The following is a 19,207-nucleotide window of genomic DNA, read 5'->3' as shown; positions in this document are numbered from 1 at the left end:
ACCAGGCACTCGCGCGTCATTTCGGTTAAAATCATGGTTTTTGTCGACTGACTTTGGTGCAGGGGAGTGAGCAGCTTCACAGAGTGACAGCAGAGAACACGTGATTATGATCACATGGATTCTTTTGTTTCTCACCGCGTCGTCCTTGTCCTCCCACTCCACCTCAGACAGGTCCACGCTGCTGTAGTTGGGTTTCCTCCGCTTTTTGCTGTCTCCATACTGAACACAGACACAGACACAGAGAGAAACAACTCGTTTGTTTTTAAACTCGGAGCGTTTTTCCATGACTATGTTAAAACCTACAGTTTATACAGAAGCTATAAGAATGTGTAACAGCGTCTTATATCCTCTATTTCAGCACAACTTAGACAATCTGATACAAAAACACAATGAAAATTTCACCTTCAACTATAAAAACACACCTGAGCAAAAAGTCAGATTGAATTTGTGAAATTTGCTATTTCAATTTCTAATTTGTGACTTCTGCACAATTATTGCTGTTTTATATCACGAGTAAAAATGTGATGTAAAATGAATCAGAACTTTGACACTTGTGAATTATTATTATTATTATTATTATTATTATTATTCCCATGGAAATGGAAGAGTTAACGTGTTTCAAACAGTGAGCGATCGAGGGAAGAATGGAACGATTAAATAACGTGTGAGTCACGTTACTCTCGTTTTCCATGTGATTGATTTGGACGTTAAATCAAAGTAACACAGGCCACTGTGTGTGTGTGTGTGTGTGTGTGTGTGTGTGTGTGTCAGCCTCCCACCTCTCATTAGCTGTTTAACACTGATCATTAGTGTCTTTAATTAGACCACCGTTAAAACCATCTGTCTGTCTCACTGTCTCTCTTCTCCGTTTCTCCTCCTTTCATCCCTCCACTCCGTCACTACTCTGCTCCGCCCCCCCCCGTCCTCTTGTGAGAGCAGAGAGTACAATAGAGTTAATCACAGCCATGCAGGTGCTCTATCTCTGTCTGTGGCCCGGTGCATACGCTGAGCTCACACAAACACACAAACACACACTTACTGTGTAAATCAACATCAGCGACCGACTCGACACGAAGCCAAGAGTGAGCAGTAATCAAAACAATCATGTGTGTTGTGTGTTGGAGGTGTTGATCCTCTGCTGCCTCCATCACTAAGTTCTAATGTCTGATTTTGTCACTACAGTGTTTAAAATCCTTTGTTCAGATTGACCTCAGTGACACAAAGTGACCACACGAGGCAGCAGAGGAGCAGCAGCTAAAATCACTCATTTTCTCTCTGGACTTTGGTGTGTGAGAGTGAGTGGTTTACAAACTCACAGTGAGATAAAGACGTTATAGATTTCATGAACAGAGACTTTATAGATCCACATATAAAGACTAACTGTGACGACCTGTCAGTAAAACACACAACCTCAGAAAACCTCAGTGTGTGTGTGTGTGTGTGTGTGCGGTTGTGATGAGATCACATGATCACATGACTCACCAGCGGACGCAGATCTGGGTGCGTGAGGATGTAGCCGTTGTTGGTAATTGCAAAGGCGTAGCCGTGAATGCCCAGCTAGTCACAAAACACAAAAACACACACATGACAATTCTGCAGCTCATTGTGCGTTTGTGCTAAACTGTACCTGCAGTCATGTGTTCACACACAGAAACAAATCATTCACCTTCATATCTATGAATGAAGAGGGACAAGTTAGCAGTGGGGACGTGACGGGGACGTGACGGGGACGTGACGGGGACGTGACGGGGATGTGACGGGGACGTGACGGGGACACTATCAGGACACGTACGTACACAAAATGTGTATAATTTTCTCGTCATGACTGGAGGAACGAGCTGAAGAATCAGAGACGGACGTGATTTGTGTGTGTTTGTCAGGACGCTCTGATGTTAGTCCAGATTAAAAACAACACAATTGTGTTTATTACTTACTGTATACTTACTCATAGATATGTTTGTATGTGTGTGTAACTGCTTTAACGCTTACTAGTACGAATAATAATATTCACAAGCTCCTAAGAAGGTTCCTGCGTTGTGAATTTGCTTTTCCGACTTCTTTGACACGTTTGTTTTACATGAGTTTTTATTAGAGTTCACTAACGACTCATATTTCACGACATTCACAAACATGTAATGTAATGTGATGTGATGTGATGTGATGTGATGTGATGTGATGTGATGTAATGTGATGTAATGTAACGTGACGTGATGTAATGTATTGTGATGTGATGTACTGTACTGTACTGTAATGTGATGTACTGTAATGTACTGTGATGTAATGTAATGTAATGTGATGTGATGTAATGTGATGTAATGTGATGTGATGTAATGTGATGTAATGTGATGTGATGTAATGTGATGTGATGTGATGTAATGTGATGCAATGTGATGTAATGTAATGTAATGTAATGTTATGTGATGTAATGTAATGTAATGTGATGTAATGTGATGTAATGTGATGTGATGTGATGTAATGTGATGTAATGTGATGTGATGTGATGTAATGTGATGTAATGTGATGTGATGTGATGTGATGTGATGTGATGTGATGTGATGTGATGTGATGTAATGTGATGTGATGTGATGTAATGTAATGTAATGTGATGTAATGTGATGTGATGTGATGTGATGTAATGTGATGTGATGTGATGTGATGTGATGTGATGTAATGTAATGTGATGTAATGTAATGTGATGTAATGTAATGTGATGTGATGTGATGTGATGTGATGTGATGTGATGTAATGTAATGTGATGTAATGTGATGTGATGTGATGTAATGTGATGTAATGTGATGTGATGTAATGTAATGTAATGTAATGTGATGTGATGTAATGTGATGTAATGTAATGTAATGTAATGTAATGTAATGTAATGTTATGTACTGTAATGTAATGTGATGTAATGTGATGTGATGTGATGTGACAAACATCACATCTGATACTGATACTTTTACTGCCATTCCTACAAATATGGATACTTTTACTGCCATTGCTACAAATATGGATACTTTTACTGCCATTTCTACACATACTGATACTTTTACTGCCATTTCTACAAATATGGATACTTTTACTGCCATTCCTACACATACTTATACTTTTACTGCAATTTCTACAAATACGGATAGTTTTACTGCCATTTCTACAAATACTGATACTTTTACTGCCATTTCTACACATACTGATACTTTTACTGCCATTCCTACACATACTGATACTTTTACTGCAATTTCTACAAATATGGATCTGATCTAAGGCCAGGTGTGAAGGAGCCTCCATGTGGGTTGAAGTACCTTGTATTTGGGAATGGTCTTGAGCAGCTCGGACACAGGCACGTCTGTCCCCACCACACCGAGGAGGATGCCGCGGTTTCTCTGTGGACATGTTTGAGAGGTTGATGTAACACAGTCTCACACCGTTTCATAAACAGTTTTCCATTAGTGACGCTCTGATGTTTCCTAATTTACAGACTCCAATCAAACTGGAATTAGTGTCTATCAAACACCAACATAATGAACCATTATTTCACAATTTGCATCTCTTCTCTCTGAATCTCGTTATGCTGGAAGTGATTACATCCTTTTTCTTTTTTCTTTAATTAAAGCTGCAGGAAGAGAAGTTGTGAAACAGAGTTTTTCTCGCTCAGTGTGAACTCACCGTCTCGTTCTTGGTACTGAACACTGGCATCGCCACCGTGGTCATCAGGACTGGAACTTGACCGTCGTCCAGCTGTGTCACATGATAGAAGACGTGATGGAATGAGGAGAAACAGGGAAGTCAATGATGTTTATTCATGCTCATTATTTGCTCATTAAATATTTGCAAAAATAGGAGTGAAATAGGTTCATTAGCATTAGCTCTCCCACAACAGTTGTGTGTGTGCGACGTCACAACTCCAGGACCAAACTGGCCCTCGTTCTTCAGATAATCCAAAAACAAACTTCAGCAGAGGATGAATGATGATGTCACAGTGAACTTCGGCATCATCACATCATTACAGGTGACCCTGACTCGTGTCCACCCGGGGGACGAGTGTCCTTTAAACCTGTGCTTCATTATCCTGACCCAGGAGAGAACGTCCTGCCCCGAGTCCCAGCGGGGTCACTCTTCAAAGACTCATCATACAAAACCTGCGACCTATAAAGCAAGGTCAGGGTTTACCCGAGCTAAATCTGCATCATCAGTGCTCGTGTGTTTGTCTGCATCAGTCAGAGTAAAAGAGAATGTGAGTCCTTCCTCACGCTCAGGGTCAAAAAATAAAAAACTCAGTAATGTCAGAAACAATTCGGATTAAAAGCGGACATTTGAGAATGTACTGAATCAAATTTCCTTTGTAACACAGACGGAGACAACGAGAGAAACAGCAGAATCCACACGGACTCCCTCAGCTTAATAAATAATAAATGGATTTAAATGGATCGTTGAAAAACCTGGACCGGTGCTTGAAATTGTGTAACTTCACTTCATTCCCTGCTTGTTTACTGGGACAAGAACATTAGTCCAGTTCATGTTTTCACACGTCTTCCTGGATATAAGGATAACTCTGTCGCGCTGTGACAGTCCGTATGACTCAGATTTTGGCCTTGGACAAGAAATGAGAGGACGTGTGTTTGAGGGAAATGATCTCGATGATATCTCCATATTTGTTGCTGAGACAAAGAGACTGAGCTTCCTTCCTTCGGTGTTTGTTGAAGCCTGCAGGAGGCACTGGGAACGACCCACCTCATGTCATGTTTTCTTTCTGCACCGATTCATTCATTCATTCATTCATTCATTCATTCATTCATTCATTGTCTCCCGCTTTATCCGCGTCGCCGGAGACGATCCCAGCTGACAGCTGAAGGCGGGGTTTACCCTGCACAGGTTGCCTGTCCATCACAGAAACATTCACTCCCACATTCACACCGACGAGCAATTTGGAGAATCCAATGAACCTCCGCATGAGAACCCAAAGGAAACCCAAGTGTCTGTTTGCTGCGAGGCAACAGTGCTCGCCACTATTCCACCATGTTGCCTCTGTGCACGGATGTTCTGGGATTATCTACGACAGGAGTTTAAGTTTTGTTCAGGATGACAGAAAACATTTCATTACCTTGACATGTTTGGACCACAGCCAGCAGGGGGCGTATAAAAAACAAAAAGACCTTTTTGGACTGAGGTCTCAGTTCCCTCAATCAGAACCAGAACTTTAGCTCTGGAGGTCTTATTCTTCCTGCTCCCTTTCATCATCACAAGGTAAATCTACTGTCTCGTCTTTTCCTTTGACTTCTTACTCACTTCCTCTCACTGTCCTTACACTTGTCCTCAAACACACCTCCTCTCTCTTCCACCCTTTCTTCCCTCCCCCACCTCCACCCTCCCATCACCGCGAGCCCCAGTGTCAGCTCATCTAACAGAGAGGGAAACAAAGCCAAATGATCCAGAGAATGATGGATGGTGCTGGAGGTGAGGAGGAGAATGGGAGGAGAGCAGTAGCAGAGGAAGAGTAGACCACTGTTACTCCAATAATGATTCATCTGACGTTATTAATATGACGTTTATTAGCAGATTTGATGATTTGGCTTTTAAACAAGTGAATGATTTCAGATCACTGTTGTCACAGGCCGCAGGTTCTATGCTAAAGCTAAGGATCGTGTCTCAGTCCGGTTTCACTCAGCAGAAGAAGCATGTTGTGATGTGACTGTGTGCTGATGAGGCGAGGGCAGATTACAGAGCAGCTAATCTCAGCCCACACACTGAACATCACACAGACCCCGACCAATGCCTCCCGTTCACAAACACAGTCACACGCTCACACTGATGAAGCACAGGCAGCACAAACTCTGTCGTCCAACAACAACCACGTCTGATAGAGGTGTGTGATACCGAGAAACCGTCCTGAACACTAGAATAATAATAACAGAAAGTTAAACTCATCTGTCTTCAAGAGCATCTTCTGTCCTAGCACTCACCTTAGCCCCTCCCCTGTACCTTAGCCCCTCCCCTGCACTCTCACCCTATAGTGGAGTTCTTTCCAAGTTCTTCTATGGAGCTTATTTCTCTCTTGTGAGTCATTTGGATAAAGCGTCGGCTAAATGCTTAGATGTAAACATGTAATAGACTATCTTAAACCACACCTCCCTAACCCTTAGTGATTAGTGGCTCGTCCCTCAGCCCTTGCCCTGGCGGGGAACTGCTTGTCCCAGTCTTGTACAAAAAGACTCATTTAGTAAATGTTTAGGTTAAAAAAAGTAACTAAAATGTGTCTTAAAACATCTTCAGTCATCTGTGTTCTCTGTCTTAAGTTAACAACAGCCGTCTGATGATAACGTGGATGTTGTTTCAAAGACAAATGTGTGTGAGATGCAGAGAATAAAATGTCTTTTCATACAGTTCTTCTTCTTCTTTAACATATCATAGTTATTTCTCTGAATTTGACTCTACACGACCTTTTAGATAAAAACCTCCACTTGTTTTGTTCACAGCTTAAATCAGGAGAAATCATTTTTGTCAATATCACACACCACTAACTGTTGACGAGCAACATACTGCACACGACACCGTCAAACACCATGGGTCAGTGTCGGTCACCAAACTCAAACGCCTGCAGCTCACATCACATCACGTCACATCAGAGGCCAAAATGCACATGCAGAAAAACAAATGCACACCAGGGTGAAAACACAGCGACGGCCTCAAGCCAGGCTTTGATTTGAGTTTAGTTTTACCTGTTGTGCTTGGGGGAGCTAAAGAGAGCAGATCAGTGGAGGAGGAGCAGAGAGGAAAAGATGGGAGGAGACAGAGTCAGTACTTTTGTGTCATGAAGAGTCACAAAGTCCTTCAGTGGATTTTTCCACTGAGCGGAACTGCAGCTGCAGCGGATGCATAGACATTAAGGCTGCAACGAACCATTATTTCCATAATCGATGAATCGTTTGGTCCGAAAAACGTCAGAAAATATCAGAAAATATTGATCAGTGTTTGTCAAACATGGACATGATGATGTTCTCAAATGTCTCATTTTTGTCCACAAACCAAAAATGATTCACTTTTTAAGGATTTCTTTGTTTTATCGAGCAAAGAAACCTCCAGCTGCGTCTTACAGTTACAGTATATGCTGATGACACTGTTTTATATACATATACATATACATATATGTATATATATATATATATATACATATACATATATATGTATATATATATATACACATGTATATATATATACATATATACATATATGTATAAATATGTATATATATATATATTATAAATTACTACTTCCATGAATCTGTAGAATATTTTCTCAATTTATTGATGAGTTGTTTGGTTCATAAAAGTATTGATCATCAGTGTTTGACAAACTCTGGGAATGACAATGTTCTCAAACCAACACGATTCAGTTTGAATGACTTCTTTGTTTTAAGGAGCAAAGAAACCAGGAAATATCCACATTTTAGAGGATCCATTTTTAATAATCGATTAATCGAATAATCGTTGCAGCCCTAATTGACTTTGACTGCAACTTCAAAAATATGGACAGGGTCAATGACAGGAGAGGAGGAAACAAGCTGAAACTGCTGAGTCACTGCTGAGTCACAGCTGAGTGCATACACTTCGACTGTGATGAAGGGACTGAAGGAAAATGAAAGGAAAAGAAAAGAGCGATGATGAACAGGATTTGATTTCCTTGTGCTGTAGTTTTCACAGTCTGTGGTGAGCGATGATCAATCACGACTACATTTACAATTTTTACAAAATTATGAGATACATTATCTCATAATTAAGACTTTTTCTGTTTAAAGGGTTCAATTACTAAATGTTTTTACTAGAAAATAGATAAATATGTAATAAATCAACTGATTGATTGAGTCTGAGTGTAAGAATATTCAGTATATATTATATTCATCACAAATAAGATGAACTGCCAAACTGAATCTACATAATATTTAAAATATGTTAAAGTTTTGGTTAAAATGTACTATTGCTCAAGACCAAAGTGCTTTATTTTATTATCACATTATATTCACGGCTTTAAAATAGTCCTGTTCTTGTACTCGCCCTAAACAAGTGAATGCTTTGCTTGAATTTCTTCTCAAAAACGGTAACAAAAAGAACCAAAAAAAGAATATAAAAAATACCACTGAACAATCAGGATCGATCAAAGTAGGAGTTCCATTAAAAGCTTAATAAAACTCATCTGTAACTTTAGAAACAGCTGCTGTTCAAACTCCATGGACACAAAATATAACTGAGCATGAAACAGATTATTTTTAAATCTCCACCACAGATGCGTTAAGAATGGACAGGGATGAAATTATCTGATTAAAAAACACTTTTTACTCGAATAAATAAAAATAAATGCCACTTTATAGAACCCATGTATAATACAGGGTTCCCACACCTTGTTTGACATCAAATTCAAGGACTTTCCAGGAACCAATTCCCTCAGAATGTGCAGCAGCTCTGCATCTGGACAAGTGATTGTCCTCAAAGTCCGTCTTTGTCTTTTGTCTTTGGTGAGACAGAGATTCCCCAGACATCACGTCGTCATTTTTCTCTCTTTCTTAGCTTTACTCGCTCATTGTTCTGCACGGAATCTCACGTCAACGGCGGAGAGAGAGACAGTGGACAGTGAGTCATGATGTCTTCACGTCTGTCCTGCGTCGTCTCTTCTACGTACATTAAGCAACGCAGGGCATCAAACTGTAGGTGGCGTTGTCACAAACAAGGGAGACCTTTACTTAAATATCAACTTCACTTCTCTATTGCACAACATTCAAGCACTTTCAAGGACCCATGTCTGCTTAGGGTGATTTTCAAAAACTTTCAATTTTCAAAAAACTTTCAAGGCCTTTGAATTTTTTTAATTCACAGACTTTCAAGGATTTCAATGACTCATGTCTATTTTGGGTGATTTTCAAAAATTTTCAAGGGCCTTGCATTTTAGGTGTTTTTTTTTTTCAAATTTGCATTCAAGGATTTCAAGGACCTGTGGGAACCCTGATAATACTCCAAAATAGTTGACTACCCCTAACAAGCACGAATAGCTGCTAATGTTGGTGTAAAAAGAGCAGTGACTGCAGTCATTTGTGAGTAAATGCTGATTCTATCGATGTTTATGGTGTGGGTGTGTGTGTGTGTGTGTGTTGGTAATGGTACAATCAGAACTCACCAATGTTCTACTAAAGCTACACAGCTCCCAAACACACACAGGAGGCTCATTGACTTAATGGCTCCATCTGCTGCGAACAAACTCTTTGACACATTCACAGTGAGCGACGCGCTGTAAACATGTTACTGCCTTCTTATCCACACTACCTTCCACTGGATTATACGCTGAAAATGCACAAGTTTACTCTTCACTTCATCGTTCAAGGGTACAGGACCCACAATGCACTGGGGCACGTGTGATCGGAGGAGACAGTCACTCACGGTGTTGTCGATGTAGGCCTCGGTCCACACCGTGTCGTGCTCCCGGTCGATCACCTTGGGACGACTCAGCACGTGAAGATACTCCATCACGTTCTCCTGCACATCTGCCAACGTGGAAATCTGAGTGAAGTAGCCTGGTGGACAGAGAGGGGTTTACAGAAGAGAGAGGTTATTTCAGACATACATACAACCTTTATGCTGTGGTCATATCACAAGAGAGACGATTGACTGACTTTATTCCCAGGTGTTTCTTTTTTTAAACCGTCTCTGGAGATAAAACCTCTCGTGGAAGTTCTAGATATATACAGAAAATAAAATGTGACACCTGAAACATGCCTGGAAAGAGTTAGAAGGGTTCTGGAAGGTTCCACGATTAGTCGGCAAGCTGAAAACAGGAGAGGGAATGAATCTTTAGCAGTTAACACAGCTAACTACTAAACATGATGATGACCTGGATGAATGAGAACCTTCAGCGACGGGAATGAAAACTGGGTTCTGAGGGAACATCGTAGCCTGGCTCATTTGAGAAAAAGGGTGACGTCACCTCCTACTTTCAGGAGGCGTGACCAACAACAGACGTAGTTGAAAATGCCTCAACTGGATAGACCTACAACCAACCAGACCCATTGTACAGATGACGTACACAGAGCAACGGAGAACGCGCCCAACTCTAGTGAGCGAAAATCAATTTAGAAACCAACAGGGAGCCAAGACCTGAGTTAGATGTTTGTGCATCTTTGGAACATTTGTGCAAAGTTCCCTTTTTTTAAGAGATTCTACAAATCAAATCACTGGCAGAGTCAGCTAGTTTCACCCAAGCTAGGAGCTTCTACCAAAGAAGCGTTAGACTCCTAAAGCAAGGAAGGGGCGTGGCTCACCACTTCCTACTGTCACTCGGCTCAAAAACTAGATTGCAAAAAAAACAGCTTGCCCAACATCTGCGGCCAATAATATTGTGAAAAGTTTCAGGAAATCAAAGAAGAGCAGAAAGCACTGGTGAGTGTGCGTGAACACGGAACCCTCAGGTGGTAAATTAAGTGAGAAACATGCTAATGCTAATAGCATGCTAACACGGCGGCTACAGATGCTTGGGATTAGCACTGCAACCATGGAAGAGTCCACCATTTAGCCCAGTTTTTGAAGAAACCATCACCTCTGACATCAGGAGTCCCTAAATCACACACATGTCGATGCTCTGTTTCTGCAAACCTGTGTCACATCCAGCATCAGCTCAGCTCAGATATCTGTTCAGCTCGGTCACAGAGCAGAGAAGCTTGTGTGGCAGCTCGCAGGTATTTGCTTGGTGAAGCAGACGGAGCACATAGAAGCGATAGCTGCACAATTCCCTGCGGTGCTGTACAAGTGAGTGCAGACCAGCATGGTTCTGTGAAAGGGTAAGTGCTATGGAAATGTAACAGAAAATCCCATCTCAGTTAAACCAAATGTGATGCCATTTCCTACAGCGTTAATGCCGCCATTATGATGCTAATGTGCAGGAAGGAATATACTGTTATCTCAGCGGGGTTGGGGGGGGGGATCCGGGACACGGTGAGATCATTTCAATCCGTCTGTTAAAAAACCAAAACACCTCCACCACCACGAGGAAGCTCTGGGATAAAATCACAGCTGAGGGAAATAGATTTAGGGGTCAATGATCCTGGAGACGACGCAGAGAGAGTCACAGAGTCACAGTATGATGGATGCCACGTAAACCCCGACCCCCCACCCCCACCAGATAACAAGGGAGAAGATCCATCAGTCAACATCTGTGACCAGAAACAACCGATTTACTCGCTAACCAAATGAAAACCGCCGTGATTACTGCAGTCGTCATAGCGACAAGGATGCAACTGACTCCTAACTTGACCTGAAAGTGGATTTGCACTGAAAATTACAGCAATTTTGAGCCGTGGCCACCAGGGCAACAAATGGTCTCCAGAAAAATGACACATGACCTGTGAGTCACCGTGGTCACCTAGCAAATCCTCACCCTGCTGATGGATGTAACACCTGCTGCTATCAGACTCCAGTGAATCTGACTGATTCTACAACTTTTTTGAAGAGAAATGTTTGTATGTTCTTGTCATCGCCTCATGACCTGATGATGTCACACGTTCACTTCATTTAGAGCGCTTTGTTCCGCTCATAAATGACCGCCACAGGGAAATAATTGGGTAAGATTGAATTATGTTGCTCCAACAGATGGAAACATTCCCATTATCACATGATGGTCATTATTACTAATATTATTAGTTACTTCTGTGCCCACACACAATTTCCAGAAGAAAAACTCAACCAATGTTTCCTGCATGCGTCTCTGTGCTGCAATGTTCCATAGTTTTAAAAAGGTATAAACAAAATGTAGTGATGACTTTTCATCACGTTGGACCATGATCATGTGAACTTTCAAAAGGAAACTGGAAGACATGTAAGACTGGGAACTGTCTGGAAGGATGCAGGATCACTGGATGTCTCCTTGTAGCTTGAGGACAGAAGGACACATGTGGCACATTTGAAGGGGACTTTGAAGTAGGACGGCCGAGTCGCAGAGCAGTGACACGATAATCCTTCAAATGCAGCCTCTGGAGGATGCAACCTTTGGATCTAGAGACGTGGACTGCACTTCAATTCACCAAGTATTTGACCTACATATAGTTTTAGGAACGGACACAAGAGGAGACAGAGACCACCAAACCCTCAGAGAGCACAGACCTGGTACGGTTCAGTTTGGTACAGTTTGGTACAGTATGGTGCATTCTTCTTTGTGGATTCAGTCTTTGGCTTTGCTCTTCACAGGCGATAAACACTGGGACAGACATTAGCAGCTAACAGGAGACGGTCCTGGATCCTGGCTGCACAACTACAGAGGAAGTACAATTACCCAAGTCAACTTACTGATTTATCCAGCGTGTTTCCCCGGCTGTGTCCTCACACAGACTCCAGATGTTTGTAGAGAATCTCTGATGAAGAAGCTGGCAGGACTGACTTTTGCACACATGCCGCTTTCCAGACAGTTTCAGGAAAAAGACTGGACTTCAGAATGCATCATCCATCACAGCCGTGAGTGAAGAACGACTGGAAGGCTGAGGTCGTCCTTCGCGCTGAGCTACAAGGGCCGGAGAGACGAAGAATAAGTGGCTCCTGCTCCCAGTGACACGCTGCACCTGTCTTACATACAGGACAGGACAGCTCAGCACGGCTGGGTCACCAACAGGCCACTGATATATTTTTAAAGGACCTTGGTGTTGTTGACATGTCAGCAAAAACACATACAAGGTGCCCTGGAACCCTGGAACATGTAAATAATAGATGATAGCTGGTGGAGGTTGAACATAGGAGGCAAAGTGCGTGGACACCCGTACTTAGAACATTTGTGTATAAGTCCTGTACTTACGCAACAAGAACACAGACATGTGGTTTTTTACCGAGGTGGCAAAAAGAAGAAGAACAAAGTCAGTTCTTAGTTCACTTTTAGGGACTATGACAAAGTCAAGACCTCATCTAATAGCAAGACCAAGATCTGAGTGTGTCTGAGAGACACATTTGTGGGGACCAAAAATGGAGTCAAGATCAAGACCACGACCAAGGTGTAAGACTAAGACCAGAATGTTCCTGAGACAAAAACGTTTAGGAGTCAAGTTCTGGCCAGGACATTTTCATGAGAAACTCAACCACGATGATAGGTTTGTATGTTTTATTTGTAGAGGGTAGACACACACACACACTCACACACACAGACACACACACACACACAGACACACACTTGTGTGACCTATGCTTCGCGTGTCTTATCTGTGGCAGCCTGAGGAAATGGATCCAGACCATCTCTGTCACCACCGTCCAGCTAAATATAGAAGCTGAATGAAAGTGTCTCTGCACATGGAGATGACCACACACACACACACACACGCACACACGCACACACGCACACAAAGAGCAAAAAGATGAATCTGTGTGTGTGTGTCACAACTCATTAGCATTAGCATGTGTGTGTGACAGCAGGCAGCTGGTTTCAGTTTCACACACCAGACCAGTGTGCGTGTGTCTGTGTGTGTGTGTGTGTGTGTGTGTGCGTGCGTGCTAACTTCCCACCTTTGTTAGCACATGCCATCCATTTGAGATTATCTGCGAAGGCCGACTCTCGACCAATCAGGTAAGGGAATATGCGGACCTGTGAAGAGACAACAGATAACTTCAGTCAGTCATTTTAATCACACACACACACACACACACACACACACACCACCATAAAGAAGAGATAACAGTGTGAATCCTCAGTGCTTATCTGTGATGAGCAGTTCTTCTCTCTGTTTAACAGACTCCACTAGGGATTAATAAAAGTTTATTTTTGGTTTCTTTGACGTTTATAAGTATTGTTTTATGTTTGCTTGTTTGCAATAGTGTTATTGCAATAATAAAAATAATATTTTATATGATTAGTATTAGTATTAGTATTAATATTACTACTACTACTACTAATAATAATAATAATAATCATAATAAATAATCTAAAACATGAACCTGAACTTGTGTTATTCGTTCCTGACCACCTTCTCAACTCAAAACTGCCAGAAGTGACAGCAGGTGTGTGTGTGTGTGTGTGTGTGTGTGTGAGTGTGTGAGTTTGTGTGTGTGTGTGTGTGTGTGTGTGTGTGTGTGTGCGTGCGTGTGCGTGTGTGTGTGTGCGTGCCAGAGAAGAGCAGGTTGCCAGATTGGAGCAGATGTGAGCCTCTGGGGGCGCAGCTGCCACAGGACACATGCCTACATTTTTCACTCTGACAGCCTGTGTGTGTGTGTGTGTGTGTTAGTGTGTGAGTGTGAGTGTGACTGTGAGTGAGTGTGTGTGCGCGTGTGAGTGTGTTTGTTTTTCGGTCATAAACACTGACCTTTCAGGACCAGTCGTCCTCATAGAGACCAAAACCTGGTCCTAATGAGGCAGAACCTTATTTCTAAGGAAGTGGTTCAGTTTAGGGCTGAGATTTGAAATGTGCTTCGTCATTAACTGGTTATGGTTCATGTTAGTGTTAGTTATTAACTGGTTATGGTTCATGTTAGTGTTAGTTATTAACTGGTTATGGTTCATGTTGGTGTTAGTTATTAACTGGTTATGGTTAGTGTTAGTTATTAACTGGTTATGGTTCATGTTAGTGTTATGGTTCATGTTGGTGTTAGTTATTAACTGGTTATGGTTCATGTTAGTGTTATGGTTCATGTTGGTGTTAGTTATTAACTGGTTATGGTTCATGTTGGTGTTAGTTATTAACTGGTTATGGTTCATGTTGGTGTTAGTTATTAACTGGTTATGGTTAGTGTTAGTTATTAACTGGTTATGGTTCATGTTAGTGTTATGGTTCATGTTGGTGTTAGTTATTAACTGGTTATGGTTCATGTTGGTGTTAGTTATTAACTGGTTATGGTTCATGTTGGTGTTAGTTATTAACTGGTTATGGTTCATGTTAGTGTTATGGTTCATGTTGGTGTTAGTTATTAACTGGTTATGGTTCATGTTAGTGTTATGGTTCATGTTAGTGTTGTTATTAACTGGTTATGGTTAATGTTGGTGTTAGTTATTAACTGGTTATGGTTCATGTTGGTGTTAGTTATTAACTGGTTATGGTTCATGTTAGTGTTATGGTTCATGGTGGTGTTAGTTATTAACTGGTTATGGTTCGTGTTAGTGTTAGTTATTAACTGGTTATGGTTCATGTTAGTGTTAGTTATTAACTGGTTATGGTTCATGTTAGTGTTAGGTATTAACTGGTTATGGTTCATGTTGGTGTTAGTTATTAACTGGTTATGGTTCATGTTAGTGTTAGGTATTAACTAGTAATGGTTCATGTTGGTGTTAGTTATTAACTGGTTATGGTTCATGTTAGTGTTAGGTATTAACTGGTTATGGTTCATGTTGGTGTTAGTTATTAACTGGTTATGGTTCATGTTAGTGTTAGGTATTAACTGGTAATGGTTCATGTTGGTGTTAGTTATTAACTGGACTGATGGAGTCAAGATCAAGACCATGTCCATCATGTCCATGTCCAAGACCAAGACCAAGGTGTACTTGAGACCCAAATTTTAAGGGACTGCCAAAACCAGTCAAAACCAAGGTCAAGACCCCATCTATTACCAAGAGAAAGATCCCAGTGTGCCTGGGACCAACACTTTTAGGGACTAAAGACCATGGTGTACTTGAGACGAAGATGTTCAGGGACTATGACCAAGACAAAGACCAGAGTGTGCCTGAGACCGAGACTTTTGGGGACCAAGATGGACTCAAGACCAAGATTAAGACCTTGTCTATGACCAAGATCAGAATGAAGCTGAGTCAAGACCATGGTTAGAGTAGAATTTACCTGGTTATGGTTAAGATTAGAGAAATAACAATTAACACACATGTGCATCGGCCTGAAACTTGTCTTCAGGTTTTTGTGCTTGTGTGTGTTCATGAATATGTAAAGAAGCGTTCATGTGCCTTTTCACTCCTGTCCATATATATGTATGTATATATACATATATATATATATATATATATATATATATATATATATATATATACATATATATATATATATATATATATATATATATATATGTATATATACATATACAGAGTTGGTGCAGTCAGGTGTGTTGACGTTGGCATGCCTGTAAACCTCCATCATTCATATTTAATCAGCGGTCTGCTGCAGTTTGACCACCGTCATGAAATCACCCCGACACGCTGCTGAAGTCATTCACCCGGCGGAGATTTGAGTGAAAAGAGTTAGATTAGAGATAATTAGAGCTGCGTGTAAATGACAGTCAGACAGTTGCACTTATTCACAGTGAAAGTCATTACAGTCCACAATAGAGCAACAACAATGAGAGGTTAGAATGAGCCATGTGTTTGTTGAAGCTCTTACAATCATGGATGAATTAAGAGGATCTTCACAGATTATGTGCTGTGACAACATATCATCACCAAGACACTGAACCAGAGATTCCTCTACAACGAGCCACTGGAGACAAATACAATAAAAGGGACACAGAATAGTTTGGATTTTTATTATTTTTATCAATAAAAAGTAAGATGTTATCTAAATATAAATATAATCTCAGTCTTACGCCAATGTCCTCTGAGAAAATCAGCAATTTTACCTCACAGAAACAGGAGTTGTTGATTTACTGCTGTCTCCATCAGTGAGTGCAAATTTACATTGAAATTAAAAACCTTTGTTTGGTTTTATGTTAGTGACACAAAGTGTCCACACGAGGCAGCAGTAGACCAGCAGCTCCAGAGTCCCAGTGGACTTTGGTGCAGGAGAATGTGTGAGTTACTTTCCAAAAAATCTGATCTAATGTTGAGATAAAGCACCAAATCTAACCTGAACACATCATAGCCCTCGTGAAGAAGAAGATTTATGGGTCTGGCTGGATTCTCAGCTCAGGTGACATCAACATGAACAGCTGCTACACACAGCAACACACGCATCACTTTAACAAAAGCCTGGGGCAACTAAAACCCTCTCTCTGAGAACTGGACCAGGTTTCTGGATTCCCAAAACTGACTCTCATGAATGAAACAGAGAGAGAGGGAGAACCTCTCCAGCCAGAGCCAACAAGACGATTGTGCCTGTCTCTTAGGGCTCGTGGTAGAACTGGTCCAGGACTTGGAGTCTTGAAGCCTCCAGGTTCTAACAGCATGGCAGTAACAATAGTGACACAGAGACCACGAGACACTCTGTGAAAAACAGCTGTAAGTGATGAGGTGAGAGAACATCTGTCACCACTCTGTAGCGTCTCCCAGCGTCATCGTCAGCGCGATGGCCCACGACAACACGACGACAACAACAATACGAAAACACAACAACGACAACACGACAACATGACAACGCGACAACACAACAACACAACAACACAACAACACGACGACAACAACAACACGAAAACACAACAACGACAACACGACAACATGACAACGCGACAACACAACAACACAACAACGCAACAAAAACATGACAACACAACAACGCAACAACACGACAACGCGACAACAACACGACAATGCAACAACACAACAACATGACAACACAACAACGACAACGCGACAACAACACAAAAACACGACAACAAAACAAAAACGCGACAACACAACAACACAACAACATGACAACATGACAATATGACAACACGACAACGCGACAACACGACAACGCGACAACACAACAACATGACAACGCAACAACACAACACGACAACGCGACGACAACACGACAACACAACACGACAACACATTTTCAAAGGACACATGGAAAGATTGATGACTATCACTAACCAGTTAATGACTATCACTAACCAGTTCATGACTATCACTAACCAGTTAATGACTATCACTAACCTTATCACTAGTGAACAAGGCTTTGTTTCGTCCAGAGAAAAATAGACTGTGAAAACGGACAAAGATCAAGACTAGGCAAGACCACATCCATGACCATGACCACAACCAAGACCAGCGTGTGCCTGAGACCAAGTCTTTGAGGGACCAAGATGGAGACAAGGCCAAGAACAGAGTTTACATGAAACACAAAGACAAAAGACTTTTAGGGACTGAGTGAAATGTGGTCTTGATGGTCTTGTGATTTTGACAACAATACTTGAGCCTGTTAAAAAGACTCAAATGGATCCATGATTTTAATTCACTCATTAATCCACCGCTCTCTAGTTCTCAGGTGACTTCACCATAAAAGTCACCAGTGTGTGTGTGTGTGTGTGTGTGTTGAATACCTTCCTGTCTGGCCAGTTATATTTGGCAAAGATGGCGTCGTACGTGTCCACTGCCCCATCTGTCACCAACATAATGGCTTGGCTGCACTCGCTGCCTCTTCCCGTCTCATTGAACTGGAGATAGAAACAAGAGGAGGCGGCGGTTTCACTGCAGGTGAACGACAACCAATCACAGCTTCTCTTCCTCACAAAGAAAATACATCTTAAAAAAGCGTTTGCTATGTGTGAATTATACTTTTTAACCTTCAGAGTCATTGTGATGCTTAAATGTCTTGTTGCGGGGAGATGGGGGGGGGGCTGTCTCCACTGCCCCCTACTGTCTGTTAGCGTAAAGTCAGCCTCCTCTCCTCTGAGGCTGAGGGTCAGATGGACGGTGATGGATGTTTACAGCTGTGTCATAAAAATATCAACTCTGAAACTGTAGGCGGAGCTCCGTAGAGACAAAGGTGAAAGAGCGACCAAACTATTCTAAGTGATCATGTAGTCATGGAAACAGTGACTGTAATAAAAACACATGAACACCGTGACTCTGTAAGTTTGTAATGAACACATGATGTTGAAGAGTGAGGCTTCAGAGCGGGAAGGTAAACGTGTATCTGTCTGTTTATGAGCACGAGCACTTGATTAATCGCCTGCTCATAATGAGACGTCACAGCCAGTCAGCCGGGTCATCCAGTGTCTTGTTTACTCACTTTTTGGAGGATTCTGTTGATTTACCAGTTAATTAGAGCACAGTCATTAATTGAGTGCATGAGACTGTTTGCCTTCAGTGTGTGTGTGTGTTACTTACGTCACCGAGGAGTGTGAAGGCCTCAGTCAGAGCGATGTCTAACATGCCGATGCCTTGAGCGAACAGCTTGTCGAGGTGTTCCCGGAAATGCTGGAAAAATAAAACATGAATGACAGAGTTCATCACATTCAAGGACTGAATGTGACGGGAGGACAACTCTCTTCACTCTCTCTCTTAACTTTACTCGCTCATTGTTCTGCACAGAATCGCACGTCAGCGGCGGAGAGAGAGACAGTGGACA

General features: G+C 41.7%; 1 protein-coding gene across 2 annotated transcripts in view; it reads right to left on the bottom strand.

The window, feature by feature from the left end:
* Positions 1–19,207, bottom strand: part of cacna2d3a (calcium channel, voltage-dependent, alpha 2/delta subunit 3a) — a 109,882-nt gene that overhangs the window by 46,378 nt on the left and 44,297 nt on the right. Inside the window, exons 9-17 of one of the 2 annotated variants that reach the window (XM_058642736.1) lie at positions 18,967–19,056; positions 18,177–18,290; positions 13,509–13,587; positions 9,417–9,550; positions 6,711–6,728; positions 3,661–3,732; positions 3,297–3,377; positions 1,483–1,557; positions 136–219 (exon numbers count right to left, since the gene is read on the bottom strand). In XM_058642736.1, coding sequence (XP_058498719.1) covers positions 136–219; positions 1,483–1,557; positions 3,297–3,377; positions 3,661–3,732; positions 6,711–6,728; positions 9,417–9,550; positions 13,509–13,587; positions 18,177–18,290; positions 18,967–19,056 — 747 coding nt within the window. The remainder of the gene's footprint in view (positions 1–135; positions 220–1,482; positions 1,558–3,296; positions 3,378–3,660; positions 3,733–6,710; positions 6,729–9,416; positions 9,551–13,508; positions 13,588–18,176; positions 18,291–18,966; positions 19,057–19,207) is intronic. The other variant, XM_058642738.1, reaches the window with a different exon arrangement.

This window comes from Solea solea, chromosome 11 (assembly GCF_958295425.1).
Source record: "Solea solea chromosome 11, fSolSol10.1, whole genome shotgun sequence".
Taxonomy (NCBI): Eukaryota; Metazoa; Chordata; class Actinopteri; order Pleuronectiformes; family Soleidae; genus Solea; species Solea solea.
Note: the sequence above shows the minus strand (reverse complement) of the source record. Positions and strands in the feature narration are given on the sequence as shown.